This window comes from Raphanus sativus, chromosome 1, assembly GCF_000801105.2.
Source record: "Raphanus sativus cultivar WK10039 chromosome 1, ASM80110v3, whole genome shotgun sequence".
NCBI lineage: Eukaryota > Viridiplantae > Streptophyta > Magnoliopsida > Brassicales > Brassicaceae > Raphanus > Raphanus sativus.
This window is the reverse complement of record NC_079511.1, coordinates 20185006-20199979: the sequence shown is the minus strand read 5'-3', so window position 1 is coordinate 20199979 and position 14974 is coordinate 20185006. Positions and strand designations below refer to the sequence as shown.

The 14974-nt window shown below is 46.6% G+C and overlaps 2 protein-coding genes across 2 annotated transcripts; one reads left to right on the top strand and one right to left on the bottom strand.

Moving 5' to 3' along the window:
- The first annotated feature begins 2851 nt into the window (after positions 1-2851).
- Positions 2852-5386, top strand: LOC108847387 (uncharacterized protein At3g60930, chloroplastic-like). Its single transcript, XM_018620620.2, has 4 exons — positions 2852-3554; positions 3630-3803; positions 3882-4447; positions 4541-5386. Exons 1-4 carry the CDS (start codon positions 2852-2854, stop codon positions 5384-5386), a joined length of 2289 nt encoding a protein of 762 aa, XP_018476122.2.
- Positions 5387-14438: 9052 nt separating this feature from the next.
- Positions 14439-14886, bottom strand: LOC130497516 (uncharacterized). Its single transcript, XM_056990385.1, has 2 exons — positions 14542-14886; positions 14439-14480 (listed from the first exon to the last, which is right to left on the bottom strand). The coding sequence occupies exons 1-2, from the start codon at positions 14884-14886 to the stop codon at positions 14439-14441; spliced, it is 387 nt and encodes a 128-aa protein (XP_056846365.1).
- Between the last annotated feature and the right edge of the window lie 88 nt (positions 14887-14974).

Here is a 14974-nt window from a genome sequence, read left to right as displayed (position 1 = left end):
GATCGCGTTATATGCTACTGGACCGTCGACTACCAAAAATTCCACCATCTTCGTGACGCTCCCGGCTCTGACCGAGAGATCGACTGAGCCGAGGGTCATTGTGATGTTTCCTGAGAGTCCGATTATTGGATTGGGATCGTCCGTGATAGCGCTTAGGTCGATTCCCATCCTCTCGAGAGTGTTTTTATATATAATATTTGTCGAGCATCCGGTATCGACCAATATTCTTGCTACGTCGATGTCCTGGATCGTTAGTCTGATAACGAGGAGTTCGTCGTGAGGTTTGGCTTGACCAGCCGTTGCTCTGTCCCCGAATGACACGATGTTGCGGACAGGTGATGTGGCCATGCTGTTGTTACCAATCGTAGGTTTTTGAGTAAGTGAATCCGACCCCCCCCCCTCCTTCTAGCGCCAAACTGTGGGAACCGAAATGTGCACTGTCGATTTTAGTCAAATAAATCGAAGGAAAACTAAGTAAACCTAGTTTTCCCTGAAGGCTCGGATTCTCTGCGACAACCAAAAGAAATTGATAGAATAAAGCAACGTAGCGGAATAATTGCACTAAGGCGTTTTATTAAATAGATGATAAGTTGAATACAATATTCTTCCGAAAAAAAGGGAAGTAGAGAAACGCTGAAGCGGAAAACGACGGAAATATAGGAGACAAAACGTTCTAAGTCTTGCTCCGCTAGTCTAAACTCCTAAGTCCTAAGCTAGCAGGAATTCTCTAAGTCCCTAGGTTTCGGATTTGCTCTCTCTCTTAGCGATTTTTTTCTCCTCTTCTTCCTCTCCCAAAGCTCCTTTATATACTCCTTCTTATGACGGTCTATTCTCCTTATGGGCCGCAAGGCGGGCTTTTTTCCATTTTCGTCGGCCTCCATGTTTATCGGGAAACTTGACATTTATCTTCGGGAAACTTGACATTTATCCTTCCGGAAATTTAGCATTTATCTTGTTACGTAAAGATAAACGTAAATCGTCGTATCTATCTCAGATAATCGTAAACGGAATGTCCGATCGCGTTTGGTCCCTTTCAGGCCGTCTCTAGGACTTCCGTTGTTTTCTACGATCTCTTCGGAAGTTCTTCATTCGTTCGTAGAGTTGAGATGAGTGGTGTCGTAAGATAACCATCGCTGTTTCGTACGAAGAATTTAAGATCTTCGTTCCCGTTGATATCTTACGAGTTTCCGAAGTGTTTCCGACGGTCTTAGTTTGGAGTAAGAACCGGAGTTTCGTACGCGGAATCTCAATGATTCGTCCCGCGAGGACTTGGGAAAGACTCGAAGTACAGACTTCTGACGGCTGGGGCCTGGGACTTGTGTACCGGAGATTGTTGTCCGAAGACCCGAGCCAGCACGGGGCTAGCCGCCCGGCGGCCACGGCCATCACAGGCGCTAGCCGGCGGCGGCTACGGCCAGCACGGGGGCTAGCCGCCCGGAGGCCACGGCCGACACGGGCGCTAGCCGACGGCGGCTACGGCCAGCACGGGGGCTAGCCGCCCGGAGGCCACGGCCGGCACGGGGGCTAGCCGCCGGAGGCCACGGCCGGCACGGGTGCTAGCCGCCGGCGGCTACGGCCAGCACGGGGGCTAGCCGCCCGGCGGCCACGGCCGGCACGGGCGCTAGCCGCCGGCGGCCACGGCCAGCACGGGGGCTAGCCGCCCGGGGTCGGCTGCTCGGTTCCTTCGGTTTACGGGTGTTCGTGTTCGTTTTTCGGAGGGTTTTTCGTATGACAAATAGACTTAGCCGTTGATTTCGAGATAACCGTTTTTGTCCCCAACAGGGTAGAGGATGTAGGGGCGTGTGGCCATGGTGCCGAACCCGAGCTGCCTGATCATCTCCTCTGTGAGGGGGAAACTCACACCTAGATTTTAGATCAGGTTTTATGTTTAGGAAAGGTTAGGGAAAGATTATCGCGGGCTGAACCCCGTAAGAACTTGATGAATGAACTTTGATTTGTATTGATAATGTGGTAAAGGAATGGTTACAAAGAGATGTTTCTCTTGATGACTATAAAGATTACAAGAATATTATGATAAGAATGCTTTGATGAATGTAGAGTAAAATATGAGTTGAATCGGATTCTCTTCTTGGTCCTCGACCTTCTCTTTTTATAGCCTTGGACTTCTTTAGGTTGTCTGCAACTGACCTCCGAGATCTTCTCCGCTTGAGGTGGAATCCGCAACAGCTTCCCCTTGACCGGGTCCTGCGCTTCTTCTTGTTATGTCGTGAGCTTCCTCTTCGTCGTGACCTCTTTAGTTAGGATCCTTAGCTTTCAGCCTTCGGCTCTAGTTTAGCTCTCTTTAGGCTTTGAACTTATGATGGGCTTGTCGTGGCCCACCATCATCTTCTACTGTTTGCTAATCAGCTACCGGGCCATATCCGGGCCCAACAGTTGCCCCCAGCTTTCGAGATAAGATTTCTTACTCGGGAGCTTAACCTAGCCGCTGAACCTCAATCTTTTCTGTTGAGATAATGATTACTAACTTCGTTCAACGAAGATATTATTTATTTGAATCGACGGTTGAGATTTCTTTTGACGAAATCAACGACTCAGATGAGAGAAGTTTTGAAATATTTACTCCGATTCTCGAGACTTGACAAGATATAAAGCAGCTAGCATTAACTGCCACTGTCCACATTCTCCACGCCTCCACTCGGTTTTCAAGGTAACTTCTCCTCCACTCCTTTATTTTACTACGCTTGTCCTTTTTTTTTTTTTTACTTTCATCCTTCGATTCACCATTGATCCTCTGCGAACTTCCTAGAATCCTTAGTTCTTAAGAGATCTAGCTAGTTTATTCCACCTTTCCCTCTTTCAATCCTTTCGATTCTCCTTACCCCTCTTTTAAATGGATCCTCCGAAAGAAGGCTCCGGTGAGACCGGAATCTCCGTCTCCGGGAAGCGTTTAATGAAGGTTAAGCAAGAGATCGGTGAGAAAATGAAAAGAGACAAGAAAGAAGTCAAAGACTCAATCGCGGGGAGGGTCTCCAAGCGGGTGAAAAAGAAGGAAGCCTCTGGCGGGAGCACCTCTCTAGGCCCTCACTCGCCTTCTTCGTTGAAGATTCAGGAGGTCGTTAACCTCATGGTTCAAGCTTATGGTCAAAAGGAGTTGGCCAGGGCTTGTTCCTCCGACGAGACCCCTGAAACCGCCCCGGAAGGTTGGTTCTGCATTCACGAGAAGTATATCTCGAAATGCCACCTCCGGTTCCCACTTCCAGATCTCCTGTTAGATCTTCTTGATCATTACCAACTAGCCCTTTCTCAGCTTTGTCCCTCAGCTATCCGGGTGATAAATGGTTTCATCACCAGGGCTAAGGAGGAGGGGATCGCTGTTGGACTGACCGAGCTAATGAGCCTTTACACGATCAAGGAGAGTTCTAGCAAAGATGGTGGTAGCGGTACCTACTATCTTCCTTGTCGTCCTAGGCTTGGTCTTTTCAAGTCTTCCGGTAGTGATGATGATTGGAGGAAGAAATATTTCTATGTCAAGATCGACCCCACGACGGTTCTCGTGGGTCGTGCTCTCTCTGTTGTTTGGTCCGATATATCTGGTTAGGACTTTTTAGGATCGTGCCTTCCTTGTTTCTAATTAGTATTATTCGCTGAACCCTCGTTTTCATGTGCAGATATTGAGGATCCTCCTAAGCTTACTGAGAAGCTGTCTAGGGCTCTTTTCCGAAAGCTAAATCAAAGCTCCAATACCTGGGCATCTTTTGCCTCTTCTCGCATTGAATCAGCTAGGTTCCCGGATCGGTACAACGCCAGGTTCCCTGACCCGATTCCTGCTGAAGATTTAGAAGGTAATTTTCGGATTTTGCTTATTATTATTATTTCTAGATTTGCTTTCAGAGATAACTAACAAGCTTTCCATTGTTTAGTTTCTGAAGGTCCTTTCGTGGTAGATCTTTCGACTGGAGCTAGTACTTCCGAAACTGAAAAGACTCAAGCTCCTAAGATGAGGCCTTCTTTCCGTTCCAGGAACAAGCCTGCTGCAGCTGCCAGCGCTTCGCGAGGCAGCGATAAGACCCAAGGAGGTGCCTTCCTCAGCTCATTGAAGGAGGTCCTTGATGACGGGACCTCTGTCCCTGCTAAGGATGTTAACCCAGTTGAGCCCAAAGCTCAAGATGTTGTTCCCTGTCCTGAGGTTCCGACAGTTGAAGCTAACCCTCAAGCTGCTAGAGACCCTTTCGAGGTCGAACCTCCGAGAAACAAGAGGTCTCGGACCGATTTGGGAGATAGACCCGCCAGATGTTCCTCCTCATCTTCGCGGGGAGGGACCGTGGGTTGGAACTTCTCCCATTCCAAGCCGGGATCGATATTGGATGATCCTTGGGGTTTGGCAACCATCATGAGGCATATGAAGATGGTAGGATGCTCCATGCCTTCAATCAATGGTATGACCAACAAGGAAGAGTACGTTGAGATAGCTCACCACGTGGGTCAGGTACGTAGTCCTGTTACTTCCTGGTTCGCTATCAATCCAAAAGAATTTTTTTTTTTGTTTAAAACGTATATATATATATTTTTTTTGTTTTAGCTAGCTGGAGCCATCAACAGGGCTCAGCTGAGGTTTGAAGAGACCGTGCATGGTGCTCCTAGCGCTGGAGACTTAGCTCAGGCTACTGAGTTGTTCAAGACTACCAAGATGGAGCTCGACCTGGCTCGTGCTCGAGTTTCTGAGCTTGAAGCTGAGGTCGGGAGGCTCGGTTTGAAGGCTGATACTCAACAATGGAAGATCGAAAGTCAGGCCATCGATATTCGGGTGAAGAATAGGAAGATCAATGAGTTAGATGCTGCTCGCAGGATAGCTGAGCACCAGGTTCAAGAGTTGATCGCCTCGTCTCAGGTTAGTCAACAGAACAAAGAGGCTGAAGTTAAGCTAGCTGTCAGGAAAGGTAAGAAGGAGGTGGCTGAAGCCTACAACAAGATCCTGACCTCTGTGAAGGAGAAGTTTGTCAAGAAAAAGGAAGAGACTGATGCTCTGATCTATGCTCAGGAGCTTCAGGCAAACACCGAGCTTCTGAAGGATTTATTGTCTAAGGAGATTGAAAATGCTGAGGAGGAGTATCATCGTTTGATGGTTTTGATCCCGGATGCTGGTGCTGCATACGAGAAGGCTCAAGTTTCTGATTTCTCAGTTAGCAAGCTCCCCATTCCTCAATTCTCCGAGAGCTCAGGTACTTTCGAGATCAATATGTTTAATCCGACGTTTTCTGGAGAATATGGTTCTAACTTGGGTTCGGTATCTCCTGATTTAGTTCCAGTTGAGACGACTCCGGGAGGTGGCGACCAGGATGTTGAAGAAGAGGTTCCTGTCAAGGAGGATGATCCTATCGAGGAGGATAAGGATGATGAAGCTGATCCTGGATCCAAGGAAGGTTAAGAGCTGATGCTCTTCATGTTTTAAAACTTCTGCCCAATGGGCTTCTTTATCTTTTGCTTTCAAGACTTATAGCCTGAGGAGGCTTTTAAACATTTATTTGTTTGCACTTCGAATCTTTGTTAGCCTGGGGAGGCTTTTAAATCCTTGTTTAATTTCAAACTTGGTTTTCGTTTCATTTTGAGTTTTTAGCTTTAGTCATGAAATATGACAACTTGATCATAATCGAATCTTACGATAAGTCTGGAAGACTTTGGTCGTTTTTAGTTTCTTAAGAGGAATTCTTGGAGTATCGGGATTAGCTTAGAATGTTTAGGAACCTAAGTTTAATCTGGACACCTTAGGTGGGGGTTCTTGGGAACCTGAACTTGTTTGTGGGATTTTAAGACCCATTGAGACTTGCTTAGGATTTTAAGACCTTCTGAGGTTTGGTAAGGATTTTAAGACCTTTGTGATTTGATGAGGATTTTAAGACCTCGAAGATTTGATAAGGATTTTAAGACCTTGGAGAATTGACAAGGATTTTAAGACCTTGGAGATTTGGTAAGGATTTTAAGACCTTAGGTCCAGGTTCGTCGAGACCTGATATTGTCTGAAGGATTTTAAGACCTTAGGTTCAGGTTCGTCGAGATCTGATATTGCTTTGAAGGATTTTAAGACCTTAGGTTCAGGTTCGTCGAGACCTGATATTGCTTTGAAGGATTTTAAGACCTTTAGGATTGTTAAGGATTTTAAGACCTTAGGTTCAGGTTTGCAGGGACCTGTTTTGTTAAAGAATTGAGATAACGAGAATAATTTCTTTATTGATAATTGGACACATGGTATCATAGTAATCAAACAATTGCTGTATTACGACGATCATACACTTGCTGCGCGGGCTATGTGATTTTAATCAGACATATGCCCCCTTTGATTGTAGTGAACGAAGTGTTTGAAATGAGGTTGGGTCTGCACTCATGACGGAGTTGCCTACGTACCCAGTCAAGGGATCAAGCCTAACGTAGTTCAAGAGTTTTAGGTACCTAATGATAATATCTCTTAAGATTCGTGGCATTCCACGATCTGATTTCAGGTACCCCAGTTCGCACCTTTTGGAGTTTGTAAACGCCAGGTCGTACCACGTGGATGATCTGGTAGGGACCTTCCCAGTTGGTTCCTAACTTCCCAGCATTTGGTTCTTTGGTTCCTTCGAAAACTTTCCTAAGTACTAGGTCACCAACAGCGAACTGCCGGAGCCTGACTTTGGAATTGTACTGTCGTGCCATTGCTTTCTGATAGTTCTGAATGCGAATCAAAGCTCGGTCCCGTCTTTCCTCGATTAGATCGAGGTTGTCGGTTAGGAGCTGATCATTAGCTGCGGGATTGGACGTACAGAGTTCCCGGCGGAGGCTACCAGCAATGGTTTCAGCTGGAACGACAGCTTCCATCCCATATGCTAAGGAGAAAGGAGTTTCTTCTGTAGCTTTTCGTGGGGTGGTCCGACACGCCCAAAGTACTTCAAGTAGCTTCTCTGACCAGAATTCCTTCTGGGTTCCGAGGCGTTTCTTGAGGTTTGCTAATACTGATTTATTAGCAGCCTCCGCCTGTCCGTTACCTTGAGGTCGGCGAGGTGATGAGAAGGTCAGGCGAATATTCCACTTGTCACAAAATATTTTGAAATCGTGGGATATGAATTGTCCTCCATTGTCAGTTACGATTTCGTATGGGACGCCGTGTCTACACACGACATCTTTCCATACAAATTGCTCGACCTCGACCCTGGTTACCTGCTGGAAGGCTTCAGCCTCTATCCATTTCGTGAATTAATCCGTTAAGACTAAGAGGAATCGTAGCTTCTTTTTCCCACTTCCTGATGGTACTAGTGGTCCCACGATATCCATGGACCATCTCATAAATGGATAAGGGGCGGATATGTTAGATAGCTTTTCCGCAGGTTGGTGTATAATCGGTGCATGCCTCTGGCATTTGTCGCATGAAGAGGAATAGGCCTCGCAATCTGCAATAATGGTAGGCCAGAAATATCCTTGCCTTTTGTTCTGATGGCTAGAGCTCTTCCTCCAGAGTGGTTCCCGCAGGAACCGTCGTGCATTTCCTTCATGAGTCTCATAGCAACGAGGCCATGGACGCATTTTAGGTAAGGTCCGGAAATGCTTCGTTTGAGGAGGACAGATTCAGTTACGCAATATCTCGCGCTTAATGCTTTGAGCTTTCGAGCTTCCCATTTATTGGGTGGAGTCTTTCCTTCCAGGATGTATTGCGTGATTGGAATTCTCCAATCCTCTCTTCCTACGACTTTGTTATGAAGAGACGAGGGAGGTTCCTGTTCGGGACCTGGTGCCGTGGTGCCCCCGGAGGTATTGGTAGGATTGGGCTCCAGGGAGTCCGGATTCCGAGGAATACCTCCAGATGAATTTTTGAGAGCTGTACGGCTTCTGGTTTTAACTCTGCAGATGACTGGGTCTGAGTTGGTGCCCCTGGGGGTATTCTCGAGATCAGGCTCTAAGGAGTCTGAATTTCGAGGAATATCTTCCGTGATTTGGATTGTGTTCCCGGAGGTATGCTTTTTTGCGCTGCATATTCTGGTTTTTGGAAACCAAAATGTTGTGAAAATCTGGGTAGCTACCGTTTCAGGGCAGGTACCTTCGAGTTGCGCTGTTAGTTTGCTCTCTTTCTCAGCTTTAGTAGCTATGTCGATGCTTGGTTTCTCGATTCCTTCTACGGGTATGATTCGTTTTACGAGGGGGTCTGACGTGGAAGCTAAAGCAGCCAACGCATCTGCTGAGGAGTTCTCACCTCGTGGGATTCTCGTAAGCTCGAATTTGTCGAACTGCCTAGTGAGGTTCTGGACGACTTCGAGATATGCCCCCATTCTTTCGTCCCTCGTTTCATATTCTCCGTGAAACTGGCTAGCTACTAGCTGTGAATCACTATAAGCATTTAGCTCTCGGATTCCGAGGCTTAGGGCGAGCTTCAACCCTGCGATTAGTGCTTCATATTCAGCTTCGTTGTTTGAGGCGCTGAATCCGAGCCTATATGACTGCTCGATGGTTTCTCCTGCTGAAGAAGTTAGCCTTAGACCGATACCGGAGCCCTGTTTTGATGAGGCTCCGTCGACGTATAGGCTCCACTTCGGAGTCTAACTGCTCGGATGTTAGCTCAATGATAAAGTCGGCAAGGACCTGAGCTTTCGCTGCTGCTCGAGGTCTATACTCAATATCATATTCGCTGAGCTCTATGGCCCATTTAGCCAATCGCCCTGACTGGCTGGGGCTGTGTAAGATCATTCGTAATGGTTGTGAGGTCATTACGACGATCGAGTGCGATTGGAAGTAAGGTCGCAATTTTCTGGCAGCTGTTACGACTGCTAGAGCTAGTTTTTCCATTGCAGGGTACCTGGTTTCGGCGTCTATCAAACTTTTACTGGTGTAATAGACAGGTCTTTGTTCGTTTTGTTCCTCTCGTACTAGAACGCCGCTGACTGCAGCAGTTGATACAGCGAGATATAGGTACAATGGCTCTCCTATCACTGGTTTAGATAGGATCGGAGGTTCGGAGAGGTAAGCTTTCAATTGCTTGAAGGCTTCCTCACATTTCTCGTCCCATAAGAACTTCTTATTATTTCTTAGAAGCTTGTAAAATGGGAGGCATTTATCGGTGGACTTGGATATGAATCGATTCAATGCCGCGATTCGTCCAGTCAATCTCTGTACCTCTCTGGTCGTCTTAGGTGACGGCATTTCTAGGAAGGTTGCTATCTGCTGCGGGTTGGCTTCAATGCCTCTTTCGGTTACGAGATAGCCTAGGAACTCGCCTGAGGGTACCCCGAAAGTACATTTAGTGGGATTTAGCTTTATATCGTACTTATTCAGGATATCGAAGCATTCCCTTAAGTGGGAGATATGATCTTCTCCAGCTGAGGATTTGACTAGCATGTCGTCGATATAGACCTCCATGGTTTTTTCAAGTTGTCCAGCAAACATCTTATTTACTAGCCTCTGATAGATAGCTCCTGCGTTCTTTAATCCGAATGGCATAACCTTATAACAATAGGTTCCTCGTTCGGTTATGAATGCAGTTTTCTCCTGGTCCTCAGGATCCATCATGATTTGATTGTATCCTGAGAAGGCATCCATGAAGGATAGGAGTCGATGGCCAGCTGTTGCTTCAACCAGGCGGTCGATGTGAGGTAACGGGAAGCTGTCTTTAGGACAAGCTTTGTTTAGGTCTGTGAAGTCTACACAGATTCTCCACTTCCCGTTTTTCTTCTTTACCACTACTGGGTTAGCCAACCAGTCGGGGTAATGTACCTCTCGAATGGACCCAGCTTTCGTAAGTCGGTCAACTTCATCGTTAACAGCTTGAGCCTTTTCGAGGCCTAGCTTACGACGCTTCTGTTTGATTGGTTTGAAAGTAGGGTTAACTTTTAGCTTATGGGTGGTGACGTTCGGATCTATTCCTTTCATGTCACTGGTGGACCATGCAAAGGTTTTGACATTGCTTTTCAGGAAATCAATGAGCTCCTTTTGTCTCAGGAGGTAGCTCGGACCCGATGCTCACCTGTCTTTCAGGATCTGAGTCGTCGATGCAAACTTTTTCGGTTAGGTTCCTGGGGGGACCTCGAATATTTTGTTGCATTTCGCGACCCTCCTGGATCTGTAATTGCTATTGGGGGGACTTTTTGAGGATTTCGAATCCTCCCAAATAGCAGATCCTGGATATCTTCTGGCTACCATGTACGGTAGCTATCCCTTCGGGTGTTGGGAATTTTACGCACTGATGGTACGTTGAGGCTACTGCCTTCATTTTGTGAATCCAGGGTCTTCCCAAAATCGCGTGGAACGGGGAAGGTCTATCGATGACTACTAAGTTGGTCATTTTCATTATTCCGCCAGCTATGACTGGGAGCTTGATAGTTCCCAATGAGGTAGCTGTTTCTCCGGAGAAGCCTACGAGGTTAGCTTTTTGGCCAATAATTTCGTAGTCGTCTATTTCCATCCCTTTTAGGGTGTTATAGAAAATGAGGTCGACAGAGCTCCCTGTGTCTATCATGAGCTTAGGAACCTCGTATCCTGCGATGTTCAGGGTGACGATCAACGCATCATCGTGAGGTCTGTCAAGGTTTGAGGTCTCGCTTTCCCAGAAAGAAATCTTAGTATTGGATTCAGGGTTAGGAGGCTTAGGTCCAGTGTTAGACACAGCCTTCCGCACGTGATTCTTAATGGAATTGACGGAGTCTTGACATATGTCTGATCCTCCAAGGATACAGTCCACCCTCGAGTCGGGGCTCGATTGAGGGGGCGGTTTGCTCAAGAGAGCTTCGACTTGTAAACTTTTTCCTTGGGGGAATTTCCCAAGAATAATGTCGACTCTTTTCTTGGGAGCTGGAGGTGGCGAATCGGTCTCCTTCTCAGGTGACCTCTCGCGTTTCGGGGAAGTGTCCCTGGAACCTCTTTTCTGATAAGGTGGTGGCTTTTTAAGGTCCACGCCCTTTATTTCTCCAGCTGCAAATTTAGCTGCCAGCTGGCGTTGGAGGTCCCAACACTCTTCGGTTGAGTGTCCTTCGCGATCGTGATAAGAGCAACGTTTGCCTTTATCGAAGCCTTTTGACCAGGGAGTTTTGTTTGCTGCTGCAACAGGTTTTTCTTCCTGGTCTTCCTCGATTGCGTAGGAATGTTCTCCCTGAGTCTGATTATTTCGAGGGTTACCCTTTTTATGAGGTCCCTTAGTCTCAGAGGAGTCGCCTTTCGAATGATTCTGAGGTTTCTTATGGAGTTTATCCAGTGCAGCTGTCTCCTCCTCCAAAGTAATGTATTTGGTGGCTCTATGAAGAGCGTCATCGATAGTTGGAGGGCCTCGATGGCGATTAGGTCGTTAGGATTCGAGAGCTTAGTCCTTATTGCCCTGAATTTCTCAATGTAGACTCGTAATGGGTCTCCCATTCCTTGACTGACCTTCCAAAGGTCGGCCTCAGAGGCTTGCTTCCGGATATGGGTTTAGTATTGCTTCATAAAGGCGTTGGTTAATTGATCGAAATTGTCTATCGAGGCTGGCTCGAGACCGGAGAACCACTCGAGGGCTGTTCCGACCAAATTTTCGGCGAATGTCCTACAGTAACCTACTTCACATTCTTCCTGTGTGAAATGGGCTTTAACAATTGCCAATCGGAAAGCTCTCAAATGGGCTTTCGGGTCGGAGGTCCCATCATACTCAGGAATTCTGATTTTTCGGGTATCTCTTATGTGAGAGCTGGCAATTCTGTCCGTGAATGGAGTTCCACGGGTTTCCTCGAGTAAGCTATCGATTTCGGGAGCTGAACTCGTAGCTTTATGGACTTGAGCTCCCAATTTCTGGAGAGCCGCGTGAGTTCGCTCCATATATCTACGGATATCTTCAGGTCCTTCAAACGGAAGGACGTTTGGATCGTTCGCAGGTACCCGACGGGCAGGTTCCTGACGGAATCGAGTTGGCTCATCCTCCCATGCGGTTGGTGGGCTAAGTCGCTCGGCATTTCTTGGGTTATCGGAATCTATCCTTTGATAACCGTCTCCATTCGGGATCGAGCTTCTGATTTGATAAACCGAAGCTGACGTTCTGCCCCCAGATGGGAAGGATATTCCTGCTCCGGACCTAGGATCAGGCGACGGAGGAGGTAAACGAGTACTCCTGTCAGTGACCTGACCGGGTGTGGAACTGGTTGTCGCTATGTTATTTCCCATAGCACTGGCGTTAGGTGGATTGAACACGGGAGCTGTTCCAGTATGAGGTGTCTGGAAAGCAGATCCGCGTCCTTCCGGGGCAGTGCTATCAGGGGAAAAGTTTAAACATGCTCGGGGAAATGAGGGATCGTTTAATCGATCATGAAAGATGACCCCCGGAGCTTGACGTTGCGGTGGTTGTCTTGTTGCGTTTAGAGATCTAGTTATCTCTTCGAATCGTTGTTGACGTACAGTCAGTTGATGCATCGTGCGCTCACTTTCCTGAGCTCTGTCTACCAATTGTATCATCATCTGGCGGATCTCAGAGAGCTGAACCTCCGTTTGATTCGGAATGGCTTGTTGCTGAGGATTCTCGGTAATCGGGAGCCCGAAGGTGTTTCCACCTGATGACCTCGGGTTAGTAACTCCAGTTGTAGTTTGGCTCGTTCGAGCATCAACCAGAAGCTGTTGCCCAGATCGGTGGTCGCCACGTTGAGGCTCTGTGATTACAAGACTAGAGCCTCCGTCGTTCGGTGAGCCATCGCTCTGAATCGGGAGGTTAAGGTCAGACGGGGTTGTTGTCTGATCGGTAGGATTCATCCTCAAGTTAGAGTAAGGGATTCGATTGTTTCTTCCCCTCAGACGGCGCCAATTGTGAGGGGGAAAACTCACACCTAGATTTTAGATCAGGTTTTATGTTTAGGAAAGGTTAGGGAAAGATTATCGCGGGCTGAACCCCGTAAGAACTTGATGAATGAACTTTGATTTGTATTGATAATGTGGTAAAGGAATGGTTACAAAGAGATGTTTCTCTTGATGACTATAAAGATTACAAGAATATTATGATAAGAATGCTTTGATGAATGTAGAGTAAAATATGAGTTGAATCGGATTCTCTTCTTGGTCCTCGACCTTCTCTTTTTATAGCCTTGGACTTCTTTAGGTTGTCTGCAACTGACCTCCGAGATCTTCTCCGCTTGAAGTGGAATCCGCAACAGCTTCCCCTTGACCGGGTCCTGCGCTTCTTCTTGTTATGTCGTGAGCTTCCTCTTCGTCGTGACCTCTTTAGTTAGGATCCTTAGCTTTCAGCCTTCGGCTCTAGTTTAGCTCTCTTTAGGCTTTGAACTTATGATGGGCTTGTCGTGGCCCACCATCATCTTCTACTATTTGCTAATCAGCTACCGGGCCATATCCGGGCCCAACATCCTCCAGGTCGGGCAGAAAACCAAATCGCTTCACGGTGGTCTCGTGTAAGACGTGCGTGGGCTCAATGTCGACGCACAGCCATGCGTTGTAGAACAAACTGTCGTAGGCGTCCCAAGAATCCGTCCTCCGACGGTGTTTGCACTTGTGGTTGATGACCGTTGCTGCCGGGTCTGGAAAAGTCCGCCCGATCCTGATAGGTCTGGTAGGGTTTCGAGGCCAAGGTGCTGCCTCGTCTGGCGGAGAGTGTGTTGGGGATGATGAAGAAGGAGATGAGGAAAATGGTGGTTCGGGCGGGGCCCTGGAGGTGCTCGGGTGAATGAACTTCCTCTTCGTTCTCTTTTCTTGTTTCTCCCGTCTGTGGTTTGTCCTTGAGCTCATGTGCAAACAAAACACAAGTGTAGAGTTAGTAAGTGTAATCGATGAAGCTCAATATCGATCGATGCTCTATAAGTGAGATTTATTGATATGTAATACTTGACATCGATCGATATGTCATTTTTGACATCTATCGATTTTCTGAACACTCGTGTCGATCGATATGACAACTCTCGTATCAATCGATACGACATCATGAAACCTGCATGAAATTTCTCAACCCAAATCGAAAATCCAAGACACAAAAGATAAATCGATCAGTTCTAATAACTATTCCATAAATCTAAAAACTTAAATCGACCCAATCCAATCATAATCGATCGATTATGTTCATATCAAAACCCAACCAAAGAAGATTGAAGCAAGGAATCGAGTGAATCGGTTCCGTTTCTAGAGAGAAAAAGAGTTTTTTTCTTATTCGGGTGACTTGTGCGAAGTGGGGAAGAAAGAGGTGGATGTCGAGGTTAATTAGGTTAGCCTCGATTTCTCCGCATCGATCAATCTAGGCTATGCTGCATCGATCGATTTTCAGTTTCATCCCTTATCCATTTTTTTATATTATAAATTATTAAAACCAAAAATTATAAATCCTAAATTTATTAGTGGGTTGCCTCCCATTCAACGCTTATTTTAAGTCGTGAGCTTGACTATTTGATAGGGGTCAGTCTCCAATTGGGATATCCAATCGCAGATGCTCAGTATCCGGAATGACTGCTTTGGCCCAATAATGCTTCACTATGTGTCCATTTACGGTGAATTTGTTTCCTTTATCATCGAACTTACGGCTCCGTAAGGTCGCACTTCCTTAACTGTGAAAGGTCCTGGCCAACAAGATCATAGTTTTCCGGGAAACAATGAAAGTCAGGAGTTATAAAGCAGTACCTGGTCGTCAGGTTCGAAATGCCTAGAAATAATCTTCTTGTCATGATAGGCTTTCGTCTTTTCTTTGTAGATTTCCGAATGCTCATAAGCCAAGTGTCGGATTTCATCTAGTTCGTTCAGCTGAATAAGCCGTCTTTCAGCAGCTGGCTTAATGTCAAAATTTAGCAGTTTGACTGCCCAAGCTGCTTTGTGTTCAAGTTCAACTGGTAGGTGACAAGCTTTTCCATTAAGTAAATGAAATGGCGTAGTCCCTAATGGAGTTTTAAAGGCGGTTCTGTAAGCCCAGAGTGCATTGTCCAATTTCTTAGACCATTCCTTTCGGGAGATTCCTACTGTCTTTTCCATGATTTCTTTGATTTGTCTATTGGACATTTCGACTTGTCCGCTTGTCTGTGGGTGGTAGGGTGTGGCAAATCTGTGATGAACTCCATTC